General features: G+C 38.5%; 2 protein-coding genes across 5 annotated transcripts; both read right to left on the bottom strand.

Annotated features, from left to right (window-relative positions):
- Nucleotides 1–259: 259 nt before the first annotated feature.
- On the bottom strand, nt 260–21,847 carry LOC122829631 (polymeric immunoglobulin receptor-like). 4 transcript variants are annotated; one of them, XM_044114363.1, is made up of 8 exons: nt 21,461–21,847; nt 20,858–21,184; nt 20,165–20,485; nt 7,584–7,874; nt 7,409–7,489; nt 1,262–1,363; nt 1,123–1,187; nt 260–1,043 (listed from the first exon to the last, which is right to left on the bottom strand). In XM_044114363.1, the coding sequence occupies exons 1-8, from the start codon at nt 21,489–21,491 to the stop codon at nt 951–953; spliced, it is 1,311 nt and encodes a 436-aa protein (XP_043970298.1). In that variant the 5' UTR covers nt 21,492–21,847; the 3' UTR covers nt 260–950. The 4 variants fall into 4 exon arrangements, with proteins under 4 accessions (XP_043970298.1, XP_043970300.1, XP_043970299.1 ...); XM_044114365.1 differs by lacking the exons at nt 20,165–20,485; nt 20,858–21,184; nt 21,461–21,847 and adding exons at nt 7,961–8,281; nt 8,654–8,977; nt 9,257–9,477; XM_044114364.1 differs by lacking the exons at nt 20,165–20,485; nt 20,858–21,184; nt 21,461–21,847 and adding exons at nt 7,961–8,281; nt 8,654–8,980; nt 9,257–9,477.
- LOC122829627 (tektin-4-like) lies at nt 11,275–14,279 on the bottom strand. Its single transcript, XM_044114359.1, has 7 exons — nt 13,752–14,279; nt 13,060–13,130; nt 12,806–12,949; nt 12,647–12,733; nt 12,427–12,562; nt 12,199–12,353; nt 11,275–12,123 (listed from the first exon to the last, which is right to left on the bottom strand). Exons 1-7 carry the CDS (start codon nt 14,277–14,279, stop codon nt 11,910–11,912), a joined length of 1,335 nt encoding a protein of 444 aa, XP_043970294.1. The 3' UTR covers nt 11,275–11,909.
- Nucleotides 21,848–22,519: the final 672 nt, after the last annotated feature.

Genomic DNA, 22,519 nt, shown 5'->3' on the forward strand with positions numbered 1-22,519 from the left:
TGATGTTTGTTGAGACCAGGATGATATGAAATTCATTTTCCGGTTCGTTTACGGTTTTCGATTATCCACTCGTGGAATGTGTGGGAAACAATTTACACAAACTGGATGTTTACACAGACACGTTTTGTTACACACAGCACATAAGATTTTTAGATTAAATTTTTGTGGACAAAGCTTTAGAGAAAAACCTCATTTAAACAATCACATAAGAATCCACACTGTTGACAAACCATTCTGCTGTAGTTCTTGTGGACAAGCATTTAATGAAAGGACCATGTTACACCACATTTGAGTAAAAAAACCCTCAAAGTATTCCCATAAACATTCAAAAACATTCAAAATTCAAAAAAACAGATGTATAGTTTAATACTCTTTTTTTTTAAATGTCTTTTTAAAAATTCATCTAATACTCGGTAATTTTAAACAATTTCTTTAACTACTTTTAAAAAGGAATTTACGTTCTTCCTCAGTTGTTCAGTCCCATTTTTTTCTTAGAATGAATGTTTAAAACTTATTTTAAGATTAGAGTTTCAGTTCAGATTATGTTTGTATATTGGAGTTGGTGTACACTATATTACTGTTTAAATTGTAACAACTATTTCCTTACATACGCCAAATGTCATGCAATTAGACTTTGCATGACAGTAAGATATTTGCTTGATGCAGATTATGATGCTCAAGATTCTAAGTGTTAGTGCTGTAAGAACAATTTGATTAAATGCACAGGATTGGTGAAAAGGTTGGTTTATTGCAACTTATGTATTCATTGCAATAACATTGAAATTCCAGCATTTGGAAATATTGGATAGCTCACGTTCAGATAATGTTATTTAATAAATATTAAAAACATGTCTAAATGAAAACACACCAGCATCTGATTGCTATAGTGAGCTGTTACACTAGATGTGAGAAACACTGGTCACGTGTTTCCTAACTTCTGCTGGTCTCCTTTAAAGGATGTTGTTGTAGATATCATTGTCATGACTTAACATGTTTGGAGTGGAAGAGTTCATGTAAACAGCATCCTCTTGTAAATCGTAGATCTAAAGAAATAAAAGAAATAAGATTTTATTTGCAGGCAGAAAAATAATATTTTAGAGCTGAAGTCTTGATTTTACTCACATCATTGGTTCTCATCTCCACATTACTGTCATCAGAGTACAACACGTTTGAATTGACTCCATCCACTGAAAACACAAAGTAAACATGATGTGATTCTGTGGGGGATTTATGTGTTGGTGTATAATCTGTATAAATGTACCTTGCTTGATCCTTGATTTGCATTTTAAAACCAGCAAAAGGACAAATGTCAGGATCAGAAGCAGAGCGAAGACCACAGGCAGAATGTAGAATAAAGAAACGTCTGAAAACAAGGAAGTGGAGAACTTAGCTGGTTCACAGAACCCTCCACTGAAACAAAACCACAGGATGACAACACAAGTTTCTTATTTTAAATCTGGTGAAAAAACTGCAATCACTAAATGTTTGACTCAATACCCATGTTCCTGTTTTCTCTTTCTTTCAAATAAGTTTATTTTTATAAACTTATTTGAGTTCAACCCACTAATTGTCAGTGTCATTTAAGAATACATTCACACATCGAGCAAATGCGACCCAAAGCCTCAGACCCATTTCTGACTTTTTCATGGCAGTCTGAATGGACCTATTTTGTTTGTTTCATCTTCAAATAAAAATCCAGTCTGTGCCACTTCCATATGTGGAACTAAATCAAAAATGTATCTGATTGTTTTTGAAGGTTTGCAGTCTGAACAGTCATGTGGCTTTTTATCCAACTTTTCTGCCACTGATGTCTGATAGGCACCAGAAGAAGAAAAACTGGACTTGAACAATGGTTGAACATTATAATTATGAAAATCTGAAAAACATTTGTGCCACTGAGTCACATGACATCACAGTCCCACCACTCCTGGTTCTGACTTCAATCCAAACAGATCTATGCAGAGTTTGCAGTCAATTCACCATAAAAGGCCTTTAATGTTAGTTGTGTTTTCATTTAATAAGTTTTTCTTGTGTTCATTGTCATGATAGATACTGTCACAAGATACTTTTAAATTGATCTGTAAATGGCTGCATCTACTCTGTGCACTGCTGAGTGATGTCAACGTTCTTCTATGATTGTGAGTTGCTTTTTGTGTTCAGACGTCTGATTGCAGCCCGATTTAATTAGAAGTATGAACGACCACGCAAAAAAACCTAAAGATTGTATTTTTGCAAAAAAATTGAATTAAGCATCAAGATCTGTGATGTGAATGTTGTCATTTTGTCTCAAACTCAAAACTCAGAAACTTGAAAAAGTCCACAACTCAAAAGTCAGCAGCATGACTCAATCTAATGAAAGAGGAACTTGATTTCTTTCTCCATTTCAAGGAGTCCTTGAGCAAGATACATAAAGATGGTGGCATAACATTCTCTAATGCTGATGTACTCTGAATGTGTGAAGTGCATGAATGTGTTGATGCTTTGTGTTAGAATATGTTCTCATCTTAACTTGTCTTTAAGTTATTTTGTGTTATATGTTCATGCATTCTAATTTACGTTGAAAGGTACAGTTGTAAGTTCTGCATCCTGTCACTTTCTGTTTATGTGCATGTTGTACTGCTGTTGTCCACTGGGGGCAGTGAGAGCAAGTTCGTGTGTGTAGACTGCATTGTTCTAATAAACAAAGAAGTGAAGACGTTGATAACTGGAACGTTGGCAATAAAGTGAACACAGCTATCTAACCAAAGAAGTGTGGTTCATTGTCAAACATGAGTACTGAACAAGAAAACCCAACAGGTTATGGGCCCAGGCACACACGGGAGGACGATGGGACAGACTAGTTTTCAACGAGACGAAAACAACTACGATCTTTGGGAGGTAAAGTTCTCGCTTACTTAAGAACGCTTAGGCCTAAAAGACACCATCCTATCTACTGGACCCAGACGAAGAGAAAAACGGAATGTTAGCGGAACTAATCCAGGTCCTCGATGATAAGAGCCTGTCGTTGGTGATGAGAGATGCCGACGATGGGAAGAAAGCTCTGCAGATACTACGGACATTACGCCAGCCAGGGTAAGCCCAGGATCATCGCCCTTTACACAGAGCTCACGTCCCTACTAAAGGAACCCTGAAACAGTGACAGATCATGTTTACGTGCTGAAAAGCGATAACGTCTCTGAGAAATGCAAAAGAGGTTATTAGTGACGGACTAATAATAGCAATGATTCTGAAGGACTCCCAGAATCATACAAACCTTTGCTATTCACACAACACAGAGCAGTGAAGATTTGACGCTCAGTTTAAGAGCAGACTTGAAGCTATGAAGAGACAGAAAAGTTTGAAAGCAAACCGAAGTCAGATAATGTAATGAAAGTGGACATGACAACAAAAACTGCTACAACTGTGGACAGCGCGGGCACATGGCGAGAGCCGCCAAAAGACTGCGCCAAAATGGTGCAGCTACCACAGAAGCACAACCCACAGTGACGAGACATGCAGAAGAATATCGAAACGAAAAGATGATGCCAAGCAGACTTCAGACATGCAGGACAACCATGAGGAGGACCAGACCATGGTATTCAAAGTCAGCCGGAATCTTCTGTCTGACAACATCAGACTTAATGGAATAATGGTGGACTGTGGAGCCACATCACACATTATCACTGATGAAGAGCTGTTCACAAGAATTGACAAGACTTTTGATCCAAGTAGACATTACATGGAACTGGCAGATGGAAAGAAGATGAACAATGTTGCACTGAAGCGTGGTGATGCACAGATTGAACTGTTGAACTCAAAGGAGGTATGTTAAAGTTACTCTGAAAAATGCTTTATTCATCCCATCCTACCCACAGAGCATATTTTCTGTGATATCAGCTACAGCCAATGGAGCCAGTGTAACATTCACAGATGGGCAGAATGAGCTGCTGAGTAAAGATGGTACTGTGTTCCCTATTGAGGCTCATGAGAAACTGTATGACCTCAGGATGAAAAGCAATAATGAAGGATGCATTGAGAAAAACGTAAATGATATGATGAGCAGAGATAAAGTGAAGCTAGCTTGTGATCTGAAAACATGGCATGAAATATTAGGACATTGTAACATGGCTGATGTTATGAAATTACAAAATGTGGTAGAGGGAATGAAAGTTACTGACAACAGTAAAATGGAGTGTAACATCTGTACAGAAGGGAAATTTATCAACAGCAGAAACAAAGAGTCAGATGTTAAAACGAGCAAGCCACTAGAGTTGGTTCATACTGACCTATCAGGACCTATTGACCCTACAGGCTTAGAAGGACACAGATATGCGATTTCCTTTACTGATGACTTCTCAGGATCTATTGCAGTCTATTTTCTGAAAAACAAAAGTGATGTGACTAAGGCAACAAAGCAGTTTCTGGCAGACTGTGCACCCTATGGTAATGTTAAGTGTCTTAGGTCAGACAATGGTACCGAGTACACATGTAATGATTTTCAAACACTACTCAGAGATAAAGGCATTAGACATGAAACGTCGTCACCATACTCCCCACACCAAAACGGAAAAGCAGAGAGACGGTGGAGAACGCTTTTTGAAATGGGAAGGTGTATGTTATCAGAAAAGGGCTTACCTAAAGAACTGTGGCCATATGCTGTTCAGTGTGCTGCCCACATTTCAGAACAGATGTTATAATAACAGAACCAAAAACACCCCATATTTCTTGATGACAGGAAGAAAGCCCAATCTTTCAAACATGTGGGTATTTGGATCAGAGTGTTATTCATACAACAACCACCACAAGAAATTAGACTCAAGAGGGGAAAAGGGACTGTTTTTAGGGTACAGCAAGAACAGCCCAGCTTATTTGGTGTACCACCCACAGGCGAGAAAAGTTTCCAGACACAGGCTAGTAAGGTTCATCAAAGAAAATGGTGTTGACCAACAGACACAGACAGATATTTGGGATGAAGGGATCCAGGATCATAGATACACGATGCAGGCAAACAGACATGATGTAACACCCTTAACCCAGGATGTTACCCCAAGTGACAAAGAGGAACTTACTCTTCAAGGAACTCAAAATGCAGAATTTTCAGATGATCTCACTGGGAGTGAAATTGATGGTGATCAAACTCAAACGAAGCAAGGAGATCGTTATCCAAAAAGAGAGAAAAGACCCCCAAAATACCTTGAAGATTACCAATTAGATCCTAAGACTAAAGATGCAACACAAATAACTGTTGATCACTGTTACAGGGCTGTGCTTGGTATCCCTCAAACATTCAGTGAGGCTCAGAAGTCACCACAGGCAGACAGATGGAGACAGGCAATGAGGGACGAAATTGACTCTCTTAAAGAAACCGAAACATTTGAACTGAGCGTTCTACCAGAGGGTAGGAACACAGTTGGAGGGAAGTGGGTATATACACTCAAAGAAAAGGAAGGAAAAGAGATTTTCAAAGCTAGGTATGTAGCAAAAGGCTACAGCCAAACAGAAGGTATAGACTACCATGAAACCTTTGCTCCAACAGCTAACATAACATCAGTGACATTATTAATGCAGATAGCAGTTCAGAAAAACCTTAAAGTACATCAGATGGATGTCAAAACAGCTTATTTGCATGCCCCAATTGACGAAGAAATTTACTTGGAACAGCCCGAGGGGTTTGAACAACAAACAAAAACAGGACAGAAATATGTGTATAAATTAAAGAAATCTCTGTATGGATTAAAACAATCTGGAAGAAATTGGTACAAACTCCTGAATGATCATCTTGAACAAAACAACTTTGAAAGGAACCTAGTTGATCATTGTGTGTATAGAAAACAAACAGAAAATGACACGGTTATTGTGCTCATTTGGGTGGATGACTTGATCATTGCTGCTAACAGCATTGATGTTTTGGACAGTTTCAAAGAAACAATGAAATCAAAGTTCAACATGAAGGACTTAGACAAAATATCAAATTTTTTAGGCATTCATTTTGAACAAAAAGAAGATGAAATAAAAATGAGCCAAAAGAAGTACATCCTAAAAATGTTGGAAAAATATGGAATGTTGGACTGCAAACCAAGATCCACCCCATGCGAACTAAAACTTGATCACAAAGAAAATCGTGATCATGATGAAACAAAATAATGAATCCTACAGACTATTGTGAGATAGTAGGTAGTCTGATTTATGCCATGACCTGCACCAGACCAGACATCAGTTGGATAGTGAGCAAACTTTCCCAGACTTTAGCTAAACCTATGACAGAGGATTTAGTGAATGCTAAACATGTTTTGAGGTATCTGAAAGGTACTTGTGACTATGAACTAAGTTTCAAGAAAAACAATGAAGACTTGAACCTCATAGCCTACAGTGACTCTGACTGGGCATCCTCAGTAGAGGACAGACGCACCACAGGTTATTGTTTTAGTTTAACGTCACAAGGTCCAGCCATTTCCTGGAAATCCAAGAAACAACCAACTGTGGCTCTTTCCACCTGTGAGGCTGAATACATTGGGTTAACAGCTGCTACACAAGAAAGTCTACATTTAAGTCAACTCTTAAATGGTATTGATAGCAAAAAGTACAGCTGTACAACGCTTCATGGTGATAACCAAGGGGCCATTGCATTGTGTAAGAACCCTGTGAACAGACAGAGATCCAAACACATTGATGTGAACTATCATTTTATACGTGATGCATTGAGAGAAGGGAAAATAAATGTGGTGTACTACCCATCTGAAAATATGGTTGCTGATATCTTAACCAAACCTGCACCAAAAGCAAAATTCCTGAAATTCAAAGGATGGTTTTTTGGACATTAAGTATTTGAAGGTAAAGAAGATGAGAACAAGGGAGGGTGTTAGAATATGTTCTCATCTTAACTTGTCTTTAAGTTATTTTGTGTTATATGTTCATGCATTCTAATTTACGTTGAAAGGTACAGTTGTAAGTTCTGCATCCTGTCACTTTCTGTTTATGTGCATGTTGTACTGCTGTTGTCCACTGGGGGCAGTGAGAGCAGGTTCGTGTGTGTAGGCTGCATTGTTCTAATAAACAAAGAAGTGAAGACGTTGATAACTGGAACGTTGGCAATAAAGTGAACACAGCTATCTAACCAAAGAAGTGTGGTTCATTGTCAAACATGAGTACTGAACAAGAAAACCCAACACTTTGTGAGTGTGGATGTTTAGGAGTGCATTTAAACAGCTACGTCATTTCAGTCCATCCACTACTGATAAAACTAAATCCTACATTGAGGAGCTGAAATGACCTTCAGTTTAATAATACAGAGATTCACTTTGTGTCATAAGAGCAGCTTTGACCAGTTAGACCAGTTAGACCAGAACTTATGGAGATTTGGAACAACTGGAATGAAAAGAGTGAGAAAAAACACAAGTAGTAAACAGAAAGAAACAAACAAATAGTTTACCAGATTTATGTGATGGAGGCTGTGATGTAACCTGTTCAGCAGAGCTAATTGGAGCCACAGAGCTGGTTTGATGTAGAGAGTCTGAGAGAAAATACAAAACATAATGTGGTTAAGAACCTTAACCTAGATTTTGTGTTGTTTTTTATTATTCTGTCTCTCTCTGTGTTGGTCTCACCGACTGCCAGCTGTATCTTTCTGAATGTCAGCTGAGAGTCTGAACCACAGTAGTATGTTCCTGCATCAGCTGCTTCCAGTTCAGTGATGATCACAGAGAAACAGATGGAGGAGACATTGAGCAGCTTGAACTTTGTTTGGTTCTCCATCATGTCTGTACAGTTGTTGTGTTGGTCTCCTTTACAGAGGAACTTCTTGTTATCATGTTGTTGTCCTGAATTAGGACACTGCAGAGTTACTGGACGTCCCTCGATGCCACTGATGTTGGACGACTTCAGACAGAACAATTTTGCTGGAGAAGGAAATTTTAATAACTGTTGTGTTTATAAACTTCTTAATATTCATTATCAAATTAGCAAAGGCAGAATGATTTCTCACCTTTGACCTCCAGCTCAACAGCAGAGAAATCATCAAATTCTGAGTTTCTCTGGACTCCACAAAGATACGACCCAGAATCCTCCAGGGTCAGACTGGAAATGGTCACTGTGAATATTGTTGACTTCCTGTCATCAGAGAGTCTGAATCGTCCATTTTGTGTGTTGCTAGAGGTGATCACTGCCTGCTGAAGACAAGTGGAGGGTCGGTTTCCTCTGCAGAGGAACTTCAGCTTGTTGACAGACTGAGAGTCGTACGGACAGCTGATGGTCACTGAACCTTCCTCAATACTTTGGATTTTATTCACTTTGTTGCAACATCTGTCTGACATGAGGTTAAAAAAACAATGTAAAGTGAAAGAAAAACTAGAAAAAATCTTCACATAAAAGAAAGTTGTTCTTGTTTGATAGAGATTTATATTTAACATTATAGACTAGTACAATTGTCTTGCATTAACTTGTGTGCATTGATGTCTAAACAGGTATTTATTTTCAACATAGAAGACGATCCAGATCTGCAAGTACTTGATAATTCAACTAGCAAAATTAGAAAATACATTTTGCTTCTAATAATAGGTAAATTTAAGACCACATTAATTAAAAGTGTTTATTATTAACATGGTTAGACATTGATGCTTCATTTAACTCATTTTAATTTGCTGTGAGTGAAATATAGAAACATGAACTTATTATTTACCTTCTTTTATGTGCAGTTTTACTTCAGTGTAGAGATCTATTCCAGTCACTGTGATTCCACACCAATATTTTCCAGCATCACGTGATTGAAGGTCAGAGATGGTCACTGTGACGACTCTGATCTTTATATTATCAGTGATGGAATATTTTCCTTTATTTTTCTGTTTTGTTGTAACGAGAACGTCACTGGAGCCACATTCATTCTTACAAAAGTATTTTTCATAGTTCTTATATCCCTCATCATAACTGCATGTAATATTTACATCTCTTCCCTCGTATCCAAACACTTTAATCAAACCTTCAGCACTGATCACAAAACTCAGAGCTGCTGCAGACAGAAAACAACATCAGTTTAGTTTTTATGCTTCAACATGTGAACAATAATTATTATTTTTTACAAGTTTTGTAAAACTACTTTTTGAAATAAAAAGCAGAATTAGTTTGTATGAGATAAGACGATCACATTTCAGTCACAACACAAACAGGAAGTGCTACTGAGTCTTTAAGTAAATGCTTTATAATTTAAAAACACATTTTATTTTAATGAAATAAATTTCATCATAAGATTAAAGCAAACTGCTGTAGATAATATATTATGTCTTACTGCAGATGATGATGAGTTGACGGCTCCACATCTCGTTGTTCTTCTCAACCAGAGCTAAACTGAAGTAGAAGTTATTTTAAAATGAGACATTTAGAGGAACTCAGAAGTTTTAACATCTTTTGAACGCGTCGACTTAAGTCATAAGTGTGAAATGTCTTGTTTCTCCATTGGTCAAATGATAACTCTGCAACTGAGGCGTTCACAGGTTTTACCCAAAAATACAGGAAATAGATTTTTTTCACCACCACAAATTGGGGGTGGAGTTTTGAGGGACACTCAGTTTTCTGGTTTTAATCTTCTGTGCAGATTTTTATGTTTGAACTTTAGATGTTCTTTTCCTTAAATATTTTCTTCAGGAACTTGATTTGTTCTCACACCAAGAAATGAACCAGCACAGTTTAGCATTGAGAAGTCTTTATTGCTTCTCTCTGTTGAATTCATAAAAACTTACTATTTGAATTTTTATTTTTTATTTTTTTATGATTAGAGACATTAGTGATAAGAAGATGTTAATCATTACAGCACTAAACCTTCAAAAATTGAGATAATCTTTTGATAACATACTGATTTTAGTTTAGGTGTATTATTAGAAAAAAAAGGGTTTTTTTTAGCTTTTGCTATTAAAAAAGAAGAACATTAATAAAAGAAGATTACATCATGTTTCAGGGAAAACCACCATGATTGGTTCTTCTTTATTCTGTTCATGTACAGAAAACATCTGGTGGAAGAGAAGGAAGTTCACTGCATGTTAAGTAACAGCTGTAACCATGGAAACAGCACCATCTTCCTCTCTTTTACCACCTGCTCCAGGTGGTTTATCTGCATCCTCCACTGAATGTTTCTGTTTGTTCAAAGAAAATGTTATATTAGATAGTGAGCTCCAAGTGTTTAATGTATGAAGGCCGCCCCAACATCAGACTAATCTTTAGCTCCCTCTAGTGGTTCAAGTTGAGACGCAGATTATGAAACTCCAAAATGTTAAAATTACTTTAAAGGAAAATGCTCAAATTAAAATAGGACCAAAATCTGTCATGGGTGACAATATATTTTGTATGTATAGATTCTTTAAACTTCTTTTGAAATTCCTTCCTGGTTTCAGAAACACAACAGAGCCAGAAGATGCAAATCGTCACACAGTGAACTGATGTCCTGTCCTTCAGTGTCCAGGCTGATATGACAGTACATGTCAATCTGATTTGTTCTGTTTGCATATAATTTTAACACACCTTAATAACATTAGAGATAAAAACTAATAAGTATTAAATATTATTATCAGACATCTGTTACACAACGTTATGACCCGACTCTGATGTCCACAACAAGAACTGAGGACACGACAACAAGAACCATTTCAAGCCCTTCAGAAGCATTTATTATTAAAATGATTGTCTAGAGGTAGTGGGCAGCAGCCCAAGAACCGTTACACCGGCGTGTTCTCCCTTCAGCCTGGTCCTCCTCCTGGATCTCCCTCAGTCATGGACTGGTTGGCCCCCACAGGCCTCAGCCTCTGCTCCCAGGTCTGGTCAAGCGACGCCTCCACATGTGGTCCATCCGAACCACGAACTGGTTCCCACATGGTGTCAAGCGACTGATGCACCCCACGCCGTCTGGTTCCCAGCTCCGGCTCCTCATCTTGATCTGACCTCTAGCTCTCTCTGCTTCTGGGCCTGGATGTCCATGAATGATCATCCAGGCCCCTGGATACATGATGCAGGTGGACAAGTGATTATAAGCGACTCCCAACTCCAAGACCCTCATTGAATGAAAATTAACAGGCCACATTACAAAACAGCAGGCTGGTTTAAAGTTCCTTAAAGACTGACTGAGTTGTCGGTTTTATATTTAACATATATTCCTATTTTGAATCAAGATTGGTTTCAAATTTGCAATATCCCCCAGAATCTGAAACGCTTTGCATCTATAGCATGTGGATGCTATGGATGCATACAAAACTATTTGTAATGTAGGGTCATTTATCATGTTTGTGGAAAGATTCATATCCAAGTTATAACCTATGAAAGAGTGACTGGTTCAATGAAGCACCTTGCAAAGGTACTCACTCCAAATCAACCTTTTCACAATGTGTCAAGTTACAAACACACTAAATTTTATTGTAATGTGATTTTATCTCACAGAACAGTTAAAAGTAGTGAAGTGGAAGAAAAAAAAATTTATTTGAAGACTTTAGCCATTTGTTAGAGAGCAACATTGAACAACACCATCAAGAAGACAAAAGGCTCCCACATACTGAGGCATCCTTCATTCCATTGAAATACTCAAGAGAACATTTGTCCACTCAAAGCGGACAAAGGTAAATTTTAAAACTTAGTACACATATTCTGTGTCGAACATCCTACTTCTTTGTTGATGCCATGGCTGAAATTGTGAGAAATGAAGGAATTTGTCAGTAGAAATGTACTAAATTGATACCCTGGATTATGACATTTTAACTCTCTAGAGACAGTGTGCATGGAGTCACAGAGACACGGTGAGCCGGAGAACGTTTGAGCCTTTAGAAAAACAACAAACAAGTCAGGAATATAGTTGTGGAGATAAAAGACTTGGGTTATAAAACAATGTTCCAAGATTTTAACTTCTCACATGATACTATTCAGACTGTCAAGCAGAACAATCCCAAATTATGAAGTCCAGTTCAGTATCCTGAGAGTACTGAGACGGTTGGGTATCGTTTGCGGTGAATCATGCACTTTTCCCTCTCAATAAACAGTGAATTGGTTTTACAGTTTATGTCCTTCTCAAGAGCCATCCTTGACTCCTCCAGGTGGGACAGGGAGCTCCTGGCTTCACTCAGCTTCTGCTTCAGAGACTCCAATGAGGCATCAATCTGCCTCACTTCTCCTTCCAAACTGCAGACACAGTTCATACATGAGGACATGGACACATGACATAATACTGACACTTCTGTGTGTGTGTGCATCCACCTGAGCTGGGGTTGGTCCCTGCAGAGCTCCATGTTTGGTCTGAGAGAGCGAAGGTAGAGTCTGGACTGAGCCACCCTCAGTGGAGCCTCTTTGTTGTGGATGGCCTGCTGTAGGACCTCAATGTTCTTCTCCTGGGCACCAATTTGCTCCAAAGTCTACAGGAACAATAAAACAATCAATCACATTTCACCTGTCAGTCTGTTTTCTTCTGTCTGTCAGCTCATCCACCTGAGCTAGCTTCGTCTCCAGCTGGGTCTTGGCCTCAATAAGGTCCTCACAGCGCAGGCTGAAGGCTCGGTCCACGCTGGCGCATTGGACCCTCAGATCCTCAGTGGTGTCCTGCAGCATTTGCTCCACAAGCATTCTGACAAGCAAACACACAGCCACTGAGTTCTCAGCAGTTGAAGAAAATCACTCTGGCAACAAAGCGTACCATTGTGACTCTGACCTGAGACTCTTGGTGGCATGATCCTCCTGCAGGGCCATTGACAGGTTGTCTTGAGTAAACTTTGTCCATGAAGAGGGGGTAGAAACGCTGCAGTAAACGAGGGAACCTTGTGTGTAAAAGTTGAACACAGGTCTGATGTTTCTAAAGAGTCAGACTCACTGCTCCTGCATGGCAGCAGAACTGGGGTGCCGCTGAGTGTCTGGACTCATGTTCTGGTTTCTTCCACAGGCGTCATCAAAGCTGTAGGCCTGACACTTATCAGACCAGTCCATCTCTAATGTTTGTTGGGCGTCTTGGTTCCTCCTGACCCACAGAAACCATCAACTCGTAGGAATGCGGTTTTCTAAAGTGAGAAGCTTCAAACCAACTGGATTCCTGCTCATAAGGGAGCCAGTCACCAGTTTTACACTTACTTGATCTGAGTGACAACCTGAGCTGCAGCTTTCTTCAGAAGAGCCTGAATGCTCCTGATCAAGTCCACCTCCTACAAAACACACAGAGCCACATGTTCAACCTGCTGCGCCTGTCTTCCTGTGAGATTCATTTTGTGGAGACTTTCAGCTTACCTATTAACCCTTTACACAGTCTGCCTGAAGAACTTGCCACTTTCTAGATGTATTTCTTTCTGCGCCTCCTTTTCATTTTTTGCCACTGTCCATGTTGTTCTCTGTTCTCCTCTCTCTAATTGATTGATTGATCGATTGATTGAGAGACGTGGATCAGCTGCTGTAATTGGTCTAACCCAGAATCATTAATGACTAATGGGCCGATCTATCAGTTTTGTGTATAATATCATCACTAGAAAAAAAACCCCTCCCCTGTCTCAAAATCAACATTTGCCCAGTGGGAAGTTTTTGTATGCCAGACAGCCAGCTTGATTTGAACAGGTACAACCTGTTGTCTTACTGGTAAAACAATTTGGGAAAACAACCTCAGTCTCCCATCTGCCACGGCACCTTGCCATGAATATTGCAATTGGTCAATATTAATAGTAAACTTAAAATAAAGTAGTAAAGAAAGTATCATAAACCATGATCTCATCACTGTCAACTAGGTAAACTGTTCAATATGAACCCAAACAGTAATGTAAGAATGCATTGCTGACCTTCAGCAGCTCCTCCTCCACCGTGTCTCTGACCAGCTCTGCTCCCAGTCTTCGTGCTCTGCAGGTCAAATTATCGGTGGCGATGGCATAAGGAGTCTCGGTGGCATCCAGCGCCCTCTCCAGCCGCTTCTTCACCATCAGCAGTGACTCCGTGTCGGCCTGCAGTAGCTCGATGTGCCGCTGCAGCTCAGACTTCCAGGAGTGGATCTCCTGGAGTCTCTCTCCAAGAAGACGCGTTCCTGTGGCCTGGGTCTTCAAAGCTGCAGCCTCAGTGTCCTGGCTCAAGGTTCTGGACTCCTGCTGGATGTTCTGGGCATCTCTGCGGTTGGTACCGGCCTGCTCAAGGATGGCTTGGTAGTTGGAGAACCATTCAGCAGGGGTGTATTTAGCAGAGCGATACCCAGCTGTGGCTGAGCCCGAGGATGCCGGCGGCACTTCCTGCTCTAAAGCCGGACTTTTTTGATGGACTCCTTGAGCTGCAGCTCTGCTGTCATAATGCGGCCGAGACACAATGATTTCTGAACTCATTTTCTGACAGTACAGTTAAAAGAAAAAATGAGCAGGAGGACAATCGGTGCAGGAGTGAAAGCAACCCGTTAGAAACCAGAGAGTTTGTTTGCTGTTGCCTATAGTGACACGTTTGCAGGAGGAGATCGAGTGACAGACAAGACGAGAGGACTGGATGGCAACTTCCAGAGGCATTACCACAAAATGATGAAACAATTTGAATTTACACCTTTGGGAAAATCAACTATTTCACAGTTTTTATTTAAAATGATGTCTTGTTAATGTTCCTGTTATTTTCTGTTATCAAAACTTATATACAATAAATATTGTCTTCTATATTTTTTCTGTGATGTAATTATGAAGTGGTCAGGCTGGGATAGTTTGTGCCAATGAGATAAGTGAGATGGCCAATAACTCTTAAACTAAAAAGCTAAAGGTTACATCCCATTCAAACTGTGATGTCTCATTTCTTCCAGTTGGGGGCGCTGCCATTCAAACAGGAAGGAAATCACGTTTGTTAAATCAAATCCAGGAGCGCGGAGTCTCTTATCAGACTTCTCTGCCTGTGTTAGGCTGTTGACAGGAAAACCCCAGTAATTGAGCGCTACAGCAAGTCAGTTTTAAGATCAAAGCTTAGCTCTAACAGCTTAAGGAAGTCTTAAAGAAACACTTTAAACAACAGATATGTGGAGACAGGAGGACAAAGCGAAGCAGCAGGCGGCTGTGGGACAGATTCCTGGAGCAGAAAACAAAGACCGCCGCCCTTTACATGACAGTTATGGACGACCCAAAACACTGGAGGACTTTTTCATGTCGACTCGACTTAGAAGTTGTGAAAAAACAGTCTATTGTGCAAAGCAGGATTCCTCAGACCAGGACTCGAAGGCTTTAAGTTGCTGACATCAGTTCTCGAGGCCTGGATTTGAAAATCATTTCTCTGTCTATGGCTTTGCTAACTAAAGCCACAGAGTTGACTCACAAATACGCTTATAAAAAAATGTCTATACTCCAGCTTTTAGTTCATGTACTCATTTTCAGTCAACTTAATAGATTAACTCTCACCTTGCCCCGCCATTCATAGCTTTTGCTTTCATGTTAGCGACGGGATTGGACACCTTTGTTCGCCACACACCGCCATGCATCGCCATGATGTTTGTTGAGACCAGGATGATATGAAATTCATTTTTCGGTTCGTTTACGGTTTTCGATTGTCCACTCTTGTGGAATGTGTGGGAAACAATTTACACAAACTGGATGTTTACACAGACACGTTTTGATACACACAGGACATAAGATTTTTAGATTAAATCTTTGTGGACAAAGCTTTAGAGAAAAACTTCATTTAAACAATCACATAAGAATCCACACTGTTGACAAACCATTCTGCTGTAGTTCTTGTGGACAAGCATTTAATGAAAGGACCATGTTACACCACATTGGAGTAAAAACCCCCTCAAAGTATTCCCATAAACATTCAAAAACTGAGTTAACAAAAGAGATGTATAGTTTAATACTCATTTTTTAAAATGTCTTTTTAAATATTCATCTAATACTCGGTAATTTTAAACAATTTCTTTAACTACTTTTAAAAAGGAATTTATGTTCTTCCTCAGTTGTTCAGTCCCATTTTTTTCTTAGAATGAATGTTTAAAACTTATTTTCACATTGGAGTTTCAGTTCAGATCATGTTTGTATATTGGAGTTGGTGTACACTATATTACTGTTTAAATTGTAACAACTATTTCCTTACATATGCCAAGTGTCATGCAATTAGACTTTGCATGCCAGTAAGATATTTGCTTGATGCAGATTATGATGCTCAAGATTCTAAGTGTCAGTAAGAACAATTTGATTAAATGCACAGGATTGGTGAAAAGGTTGGTTTATTGCAGCTTATATATTCAATGCAATAACATTGAAATTACAGCATTTGGAAATATTGGATAGCTCACGTTCAGATAATGTTATTTAATAAATATTAAAAACATGTCTAAATGAAACACACCAGCATCTGGTTGCTATAGTGAGCTGTTACACTAGATGTGAGAAACACTGGTCACGTGTTTCCTAACTTCTGCTGGTCTCCTTTAAAGGATGTTGTTGTAGATATCATTATCATCATGATTCAACATATTTGGAGTGGAAGAGTTCATGTAAACAGCATCCTCTTGTAACTCATAGATCTAAACAAATAAAAGAAATAAGATTTTATTTGCAGGCAGAAAAATAGTATTTTAGAGCTGAAGTCTTGTTTTTACTCACATCATTGGTTCTCATCTCCACATTACTGTCATCAGAGTACAACACGTTTGAATTGACTCCATCCACTGAAAACACAAAGTAAACATGATGTGATTCTGTGGGGGATTTATGTGTTGGTGTATAATCTGTATAAATGTACCTTGCTTGATTCTTGATTTGCATTTTAAAACCAGCAAAAGGACAAATGTCAGGGTCAGAAGCAGAGCGAAGACCACAGGCAGAATGTAGAACAAAGAAACATCTGAAAACAAGGAAATGGAGAACTTAGCTGGTTCTCCAGAAACAGAACCCTCCACTGAAACAAAACCACAGGATGACAACACAAGTTTCTTATTTTAAATCTGGTGAAAAAACTGCAATCACTAAATGTTTGACTCAATACCCATGTTCCTGTTTTCTCTTTCTTTCAAATAAGTTTATTTTTATAAACTTATTTGAGTTCAACCCACTAATTCTCAGTGTCATTTAAGGATACATTCACAAATCGAGCAAATGCGACCCAAAGCCTCAGACCCATTTCTGACTTTTTCATGGCAGTCTGAATGGACCTATTTTGTTTGTTTCATCTTCAAATAAAAATCCAGTCTGTGCCACTTCCATATGTGGAACTAAATCAAAAATGTATCTGATTGTATTTGAAGGTTTTTAGTCTGAACAGTGTTAAGGAAAAATGACTATTTTTAGTGCTTAATACAGCTAATCTTACCCCATGTGTAAAAGGTATATTGAACATTCTTATTTTGAACAAATTTCTTAATTTTGAACAGGTTTGTGTTAAGGATTTAAAACTAAACTATTCAATTGGTAAGTATTTTTTAAAAAACAGGAAATAAATGCAGATCAAAGGGGATCTTTCAGTGGGGCTCCTCTTGTGCAACAAGAGGTCAGGAGGCCGTAAAATCAGCATCTCCGGGAGAGGGAAGCCGATTTGGTTCACAGAACATCAAAGGTCTTCCAGAACCACATCTGGCATGGTTTAAACTAAATACAACATAGAATGTTGAGATCATTAACATTTAATTTCTAAGACATTTTTCTAAGTATTAATAGCAAGTTTTTAACCAAAGTGTATTATCTAAGTTTAGAATAGTGAATGCTGAATGTATTTGAATATTGTACTATCTGGGACAATATCTGAACCAAATGGAAATTGTTTGAATGAAAATGTGTTGTTTAGTATTAGAAAATTGTTCAGGATTTATGTGATAAGGCAAAGATTCAAATCTTTGGAGATGCTGAGTGCAGATGAGCAAAAGCTAGGTTTTGTGAAGGTAATCTTTCCTTAAACCAAATTACTGAGTTTAACTTTGTGAAGGAGACACTTCAAAATTCACAGGTATATGTGAAGTCTTATGTTAAGGGTCTATTGGATCAGGTGGCCCTAGAGGCCCATGGGGCCAGGATACAGGTTCTTGCTCTTTTGTCCTACCGGAGACAAAAGTGGCCTTTGATCTTGGCGTGAAATTAAGGGAAGGTCTAAGTTTTTATGGGTGCCCGAGGTGGTTCCTGGTTGGTCAAAACAGAGGTTCGCCTTTCGGAATACATTAAAAGTTAAGACACACCTCCAGAATAAAAAGTCCGTGCCCAGTAATAATAATTCAGACAGCTGCCCTATTCTGCCTTTTTTGGCATCAGCTTTCTCCAAAGACATGTCTTTGCCTCTTTCACTATCTTTCCTTTTCTATTTCTTTTGTGTCAGGTAAAGAATGTATATCTCTGTAACTCTGCAGTTTTCTTGTTAATTTATACGTTGCTTGTTTTGAGAATTAAACTCTGTGACGTCATCACGCATCGTCGTTCCTTATTGCCACACGCTGCTCGCTGGGAGGATCCGGGAAACAGGAAGAAAGAGAGAGCCAAGCTTTTCCCAAAATTAAGCTAACTTATTAATTCTTCCTTTAACAACAGTCATGTGGCTTTTTATCCAACTTGTGTGCCACTGATGTCTGATAGGCACCAAAAGAAGAAAAACTGGACTTGAACAATGGCTGAACATTATAATTATGAAAATATGAAAAACATTTGTGCCACTGAGTCACATGACATCACAGTCCCACCACTCCTGGTTCTGACTTCAATCCAAACAGATCCATGCAGAGTTTGCAGTCAATTCACCACTAAAGGCCTTTAATGTTAGTTGTGTTTTCATTTAATAAGTTTATCTTGTGTTCATTGTCATGATACATACTGTCACAAAATACTTTTTTCTTTAAAGGTTTTGTTTGCTCTAGTGGCCTTTATTTGAAAGTAGTTTTTACAGGAAACAGGGTAATGAGAGAGGCGGAAGACATGTGGTAAATGTCGCCAGGCTCGGAATCGCGACCACCGCCACGAGGACTAAGGCCTCAATACGTGGGTTGTGCTTTGCCCCTGTGCCACCACAGCACCCCACAAAATACTTTTAATTTGATCTGTAAATGGCTACATCTACTCTTACTTCCATGAACAGTGCACTGCTGAGTGATGTCAACGTTCTTCTTCTATGATTGTGAGTTGCTTTTGTGTTGTGAACCGTTGGCACAGACGTCTGATTGCAGCCCGATTTAATTAGAAGTATGAACGACCACGCAAAAAAACCTAAAGATTGGATTTCAGCAAAAAATTTAATTAAGCATCAAAACCTGTGATGTGAATGTTGTCATTTTGTCTCAAACTCAGAAACTTGAAAAAGTCCACAACTCAAAAGTCAGCAGCATGACTCAATCTAATGAAAGAGGGACTTGATTTCTTTCCTCCATTTTAAGGAATCCTTGAGCAAGATACATAAAGATGGTGGCATAACATTCTCTAATGCTGATGGACTCTGAATGTGTGAAGTGCATGAATGTGTTGATGCTTTGTGAGTGTGGATGTTTAAGAGTGCATTTAAACAGCTACGTCATTTCAGCCCATCCACTACTGATAAAACTAAATCCTACATTGAGGAGCTGAAATGACCTTCAGTTTAATAATACAGAGATTCACTTTGTGTCATAAGAGCAGCTTTGACCAGTTAGACCAGTTAGACCAGAACATATGGAGATTTGTAACAACTGGAACGAAAAGAGTGAGAAAAAACACAAGTATTAAACAGAAAGAAACAAATAGTTTACCAGGATTATGTGATGGAGGCTGTGATGTAACCTGTTCAGCAGAGCTAATTGGAGCCACAGAGCTGGTTTGATGTAGAGAGTCTGAGAGAAAATACAAAACATAATGTGGTTAAAAACCTTAACCTAGATTTTGTGTTGTTTTTTATTATTCTGTCTCTCTCTGTGTTGGTCTCACCGACTGCCAGCTGTATCTTTATGAATGTCAGCTGAGAGTCTGAACCACAGTAGTATGTTCCTGCATCAGCTGCTTCCAGTTCAGTGATGATCACAGAGAAACAGATGGAGGAGACATTGAGCAGCTTGAACTTTGTTTGGTTCTCCATCATGTCTGTACAGTTGTTGTGTTGGTCTCCTTTACAGAGGAACTTCTTGTTATCATGTTGTTGTCCTGAATTAGGACACTGCAGAGTTACTGGACGTCCCTCGATGCCACTGATGTTGTACGACTCCAGATAGAACAATTTTGCTGGAGAAGGAAATTTTAATAACTGTTGTGTTTATAAACTTCTTATGTTTCATTATCAAATTAGCAAAGGCTAAATTATCTCTCACCTTTGACCTCCAGCTCAACAGCAGAGAAATCATCAAATCCTGAGTTTCTCTGGACTCCACAAAGATACGACCCAGAATCCTCCAGGGTCAGACTGGAAATGGTCACTGTGAATATTGTTGACTTCCTGTCATCAGAGAGTCTGAATCGTCCATTTTGTGTGTTGCTAGAGGTGATCACTGCCTGCTGAAGACAAGTGGAGGGTCGGTTTCCTCTGCAGAGGAACTTCAGCTTGTTGACAGACTGAGAGTCGTACGGACAGCTGATGGTCACTGAACCTTCCTCAATACTTTGGATTTTATTCACGTTGTTGCAACATCTGTCTGACATGAGGTTAAAAAAACAATGTAAAGTGACAGAAAAACTAGAAAAAATCTTCACATAAAAGAAAGTTGTTCTTGTTTGATAGAGATTTATATTTAACATTATAGACTAGTACAATTGTCTTGCATTAACTTGTGGGCATTGATGTCTAAACAGGTATTTATTTTCAACATAGAAGACGATCCAGATCTGCAAGTACTTGATAATTCAACTAGCAAAATTAGAAAATACATTTTGCTTCTAATAATAGGTAAATTTAAGACCACATTGATTAAAAGTGTTTATTATTAACATGGTTAGACATTGATGCTTCATTTAACTCATTTTAATTTGCTGTGAGTGAAATATAGAAACGTGAACTTATTATTTACCTTCTTTTATGTGCAGTTTTACTTCAGTGTAGAGATCTGGTCCCCACACTGTGATTCCACACCAATATTTCCCAGCATCACGTGATTGAAGGTCAGAGATGGTCACTGTGACGACTCCGATCTTTTTATCATCAGTGATGGAATATTTTCCTTTATTTTTCTGTGTTGTTGTAATGAGAACGTCTCTGGAGCCACATTGATTCTTACAAAGGTATTTTTCACTGGTCTGATATACCTGACCATAGCTGCATAAAATCTTTACACCTCTTCTCTTGTATCCAAACACTTCAATCAAACCTTCAGCACTGATCACAAAACTCAAAGCTGCTGCAGACAGAAAACAACATCAGTTTAGTCTTTATGCTTCAACATGTGAACAATAATTATTATTTTTTACAAGTTTTGTAAAACTACTTTTTCAAATAAAAAGCACAATTAGTTTGTATGAGATAAGACGATCACATTTCAGTCACAACACAAACAGGAAGTGCTACTGAGTCTTTAAGTAAATGCTTTATAATTTAAAACCACATTTTATTTTAATGAAATAAATTTCATCATAAGATCAAATCAAACTGCTGTAGATAATATATTATGTCTTACTGCAGATGATGATGAGTTGACGGCTCCACATCTCGTTGTTCTTCTCAACCAGAGCTAAACTGAAGTAGAAGTTATTTTAAAATGAGACATTTAGACGAACTCAGAAGTTTTAACACCTTTTGAACGTGTCGACTTAAGTCATCAGTGTGAAATGTCTTGTTTCTCCATTGGTCAAATGAAAACTCTGCAACTGAGGCGTTCACAGGTTTTACCCACAAATACAGGAAATAGATTTTTTTCACCACCACAAATTGGGGGTGGATTATTGAGGGACACTCAGTTTCCTGGTTTTAATCTTCTGTGCAGATCTTCATGTTTGAACTTTAGATGTTCTTTTCTTTACATATTTTCTTCAGGAACTTGATTTGTTCTCACACCAAGAAATGAACCAGCACAGTTTAGCATTGAGAAGTCTTTATTGCTTCTCTCTGTTGAATTCATAAAAACTTACCAGTTGAATTATTATTATTTTTTTTATGATTAGAGACATTAGTGATAAGAAGATGTTAATCTTTACAGCATTGAACCTTCAAAAATTGAGATAATCTTTTGATAACATACTGATTTTAGTTTAGGTATAATGTTAGAAAAAAGGTTCTTTTTAGCTTTTGCTATTAAAAAAGATTAACATTAATAAAACAAGATTACATCATGTTTCAGGGAAAACCACCATGATTGGTTCTTCTTTATTCTGTTCATGTGCAGAAAACATCTGGTGGAAGAGAAGGAAGTTCACTGCATGTTAAGTAACAGCTGTAACCATGGAAACAGCACCATCTTCCTCTCTTTTATCGCCTGCTCCACGTGGTTTATCTGCATCCTCCACTGAATGTTTCTGTTTGTTCAAAAAAAAAAATGTTATATTAGATAGTGAGCTCCAAGTGTTTAATGTATGTGTTGGGAACCGGCGTTTTGGTTCCTGTTTGTTCGGTTCTCCTTGTTTGTTGACGGTTCCTTATTTCATCCACCAGAGGGCGCTACAGGCTGCACTAAGGCCCATGGTTCAGCGCACTTGTTCATCTTCTAATCATCCTGAAGCTTAAGAGGAGCGGACTGCTT

This window comes from Gambusia affinis, linkage group LG04 (assembly GCF_019740435.1).
Source record: "Gambusia affinis linkage group LG04, SWU_Gaff_1.0, whole genome shotgun sequence".
Classification (NCBI taxonomy): Eukaryota; Metazoa; Chordata; class Actinopteri; order Cyprinodontiformes; family Poeciliidae; genus Gambusia; species Gambusia affinis.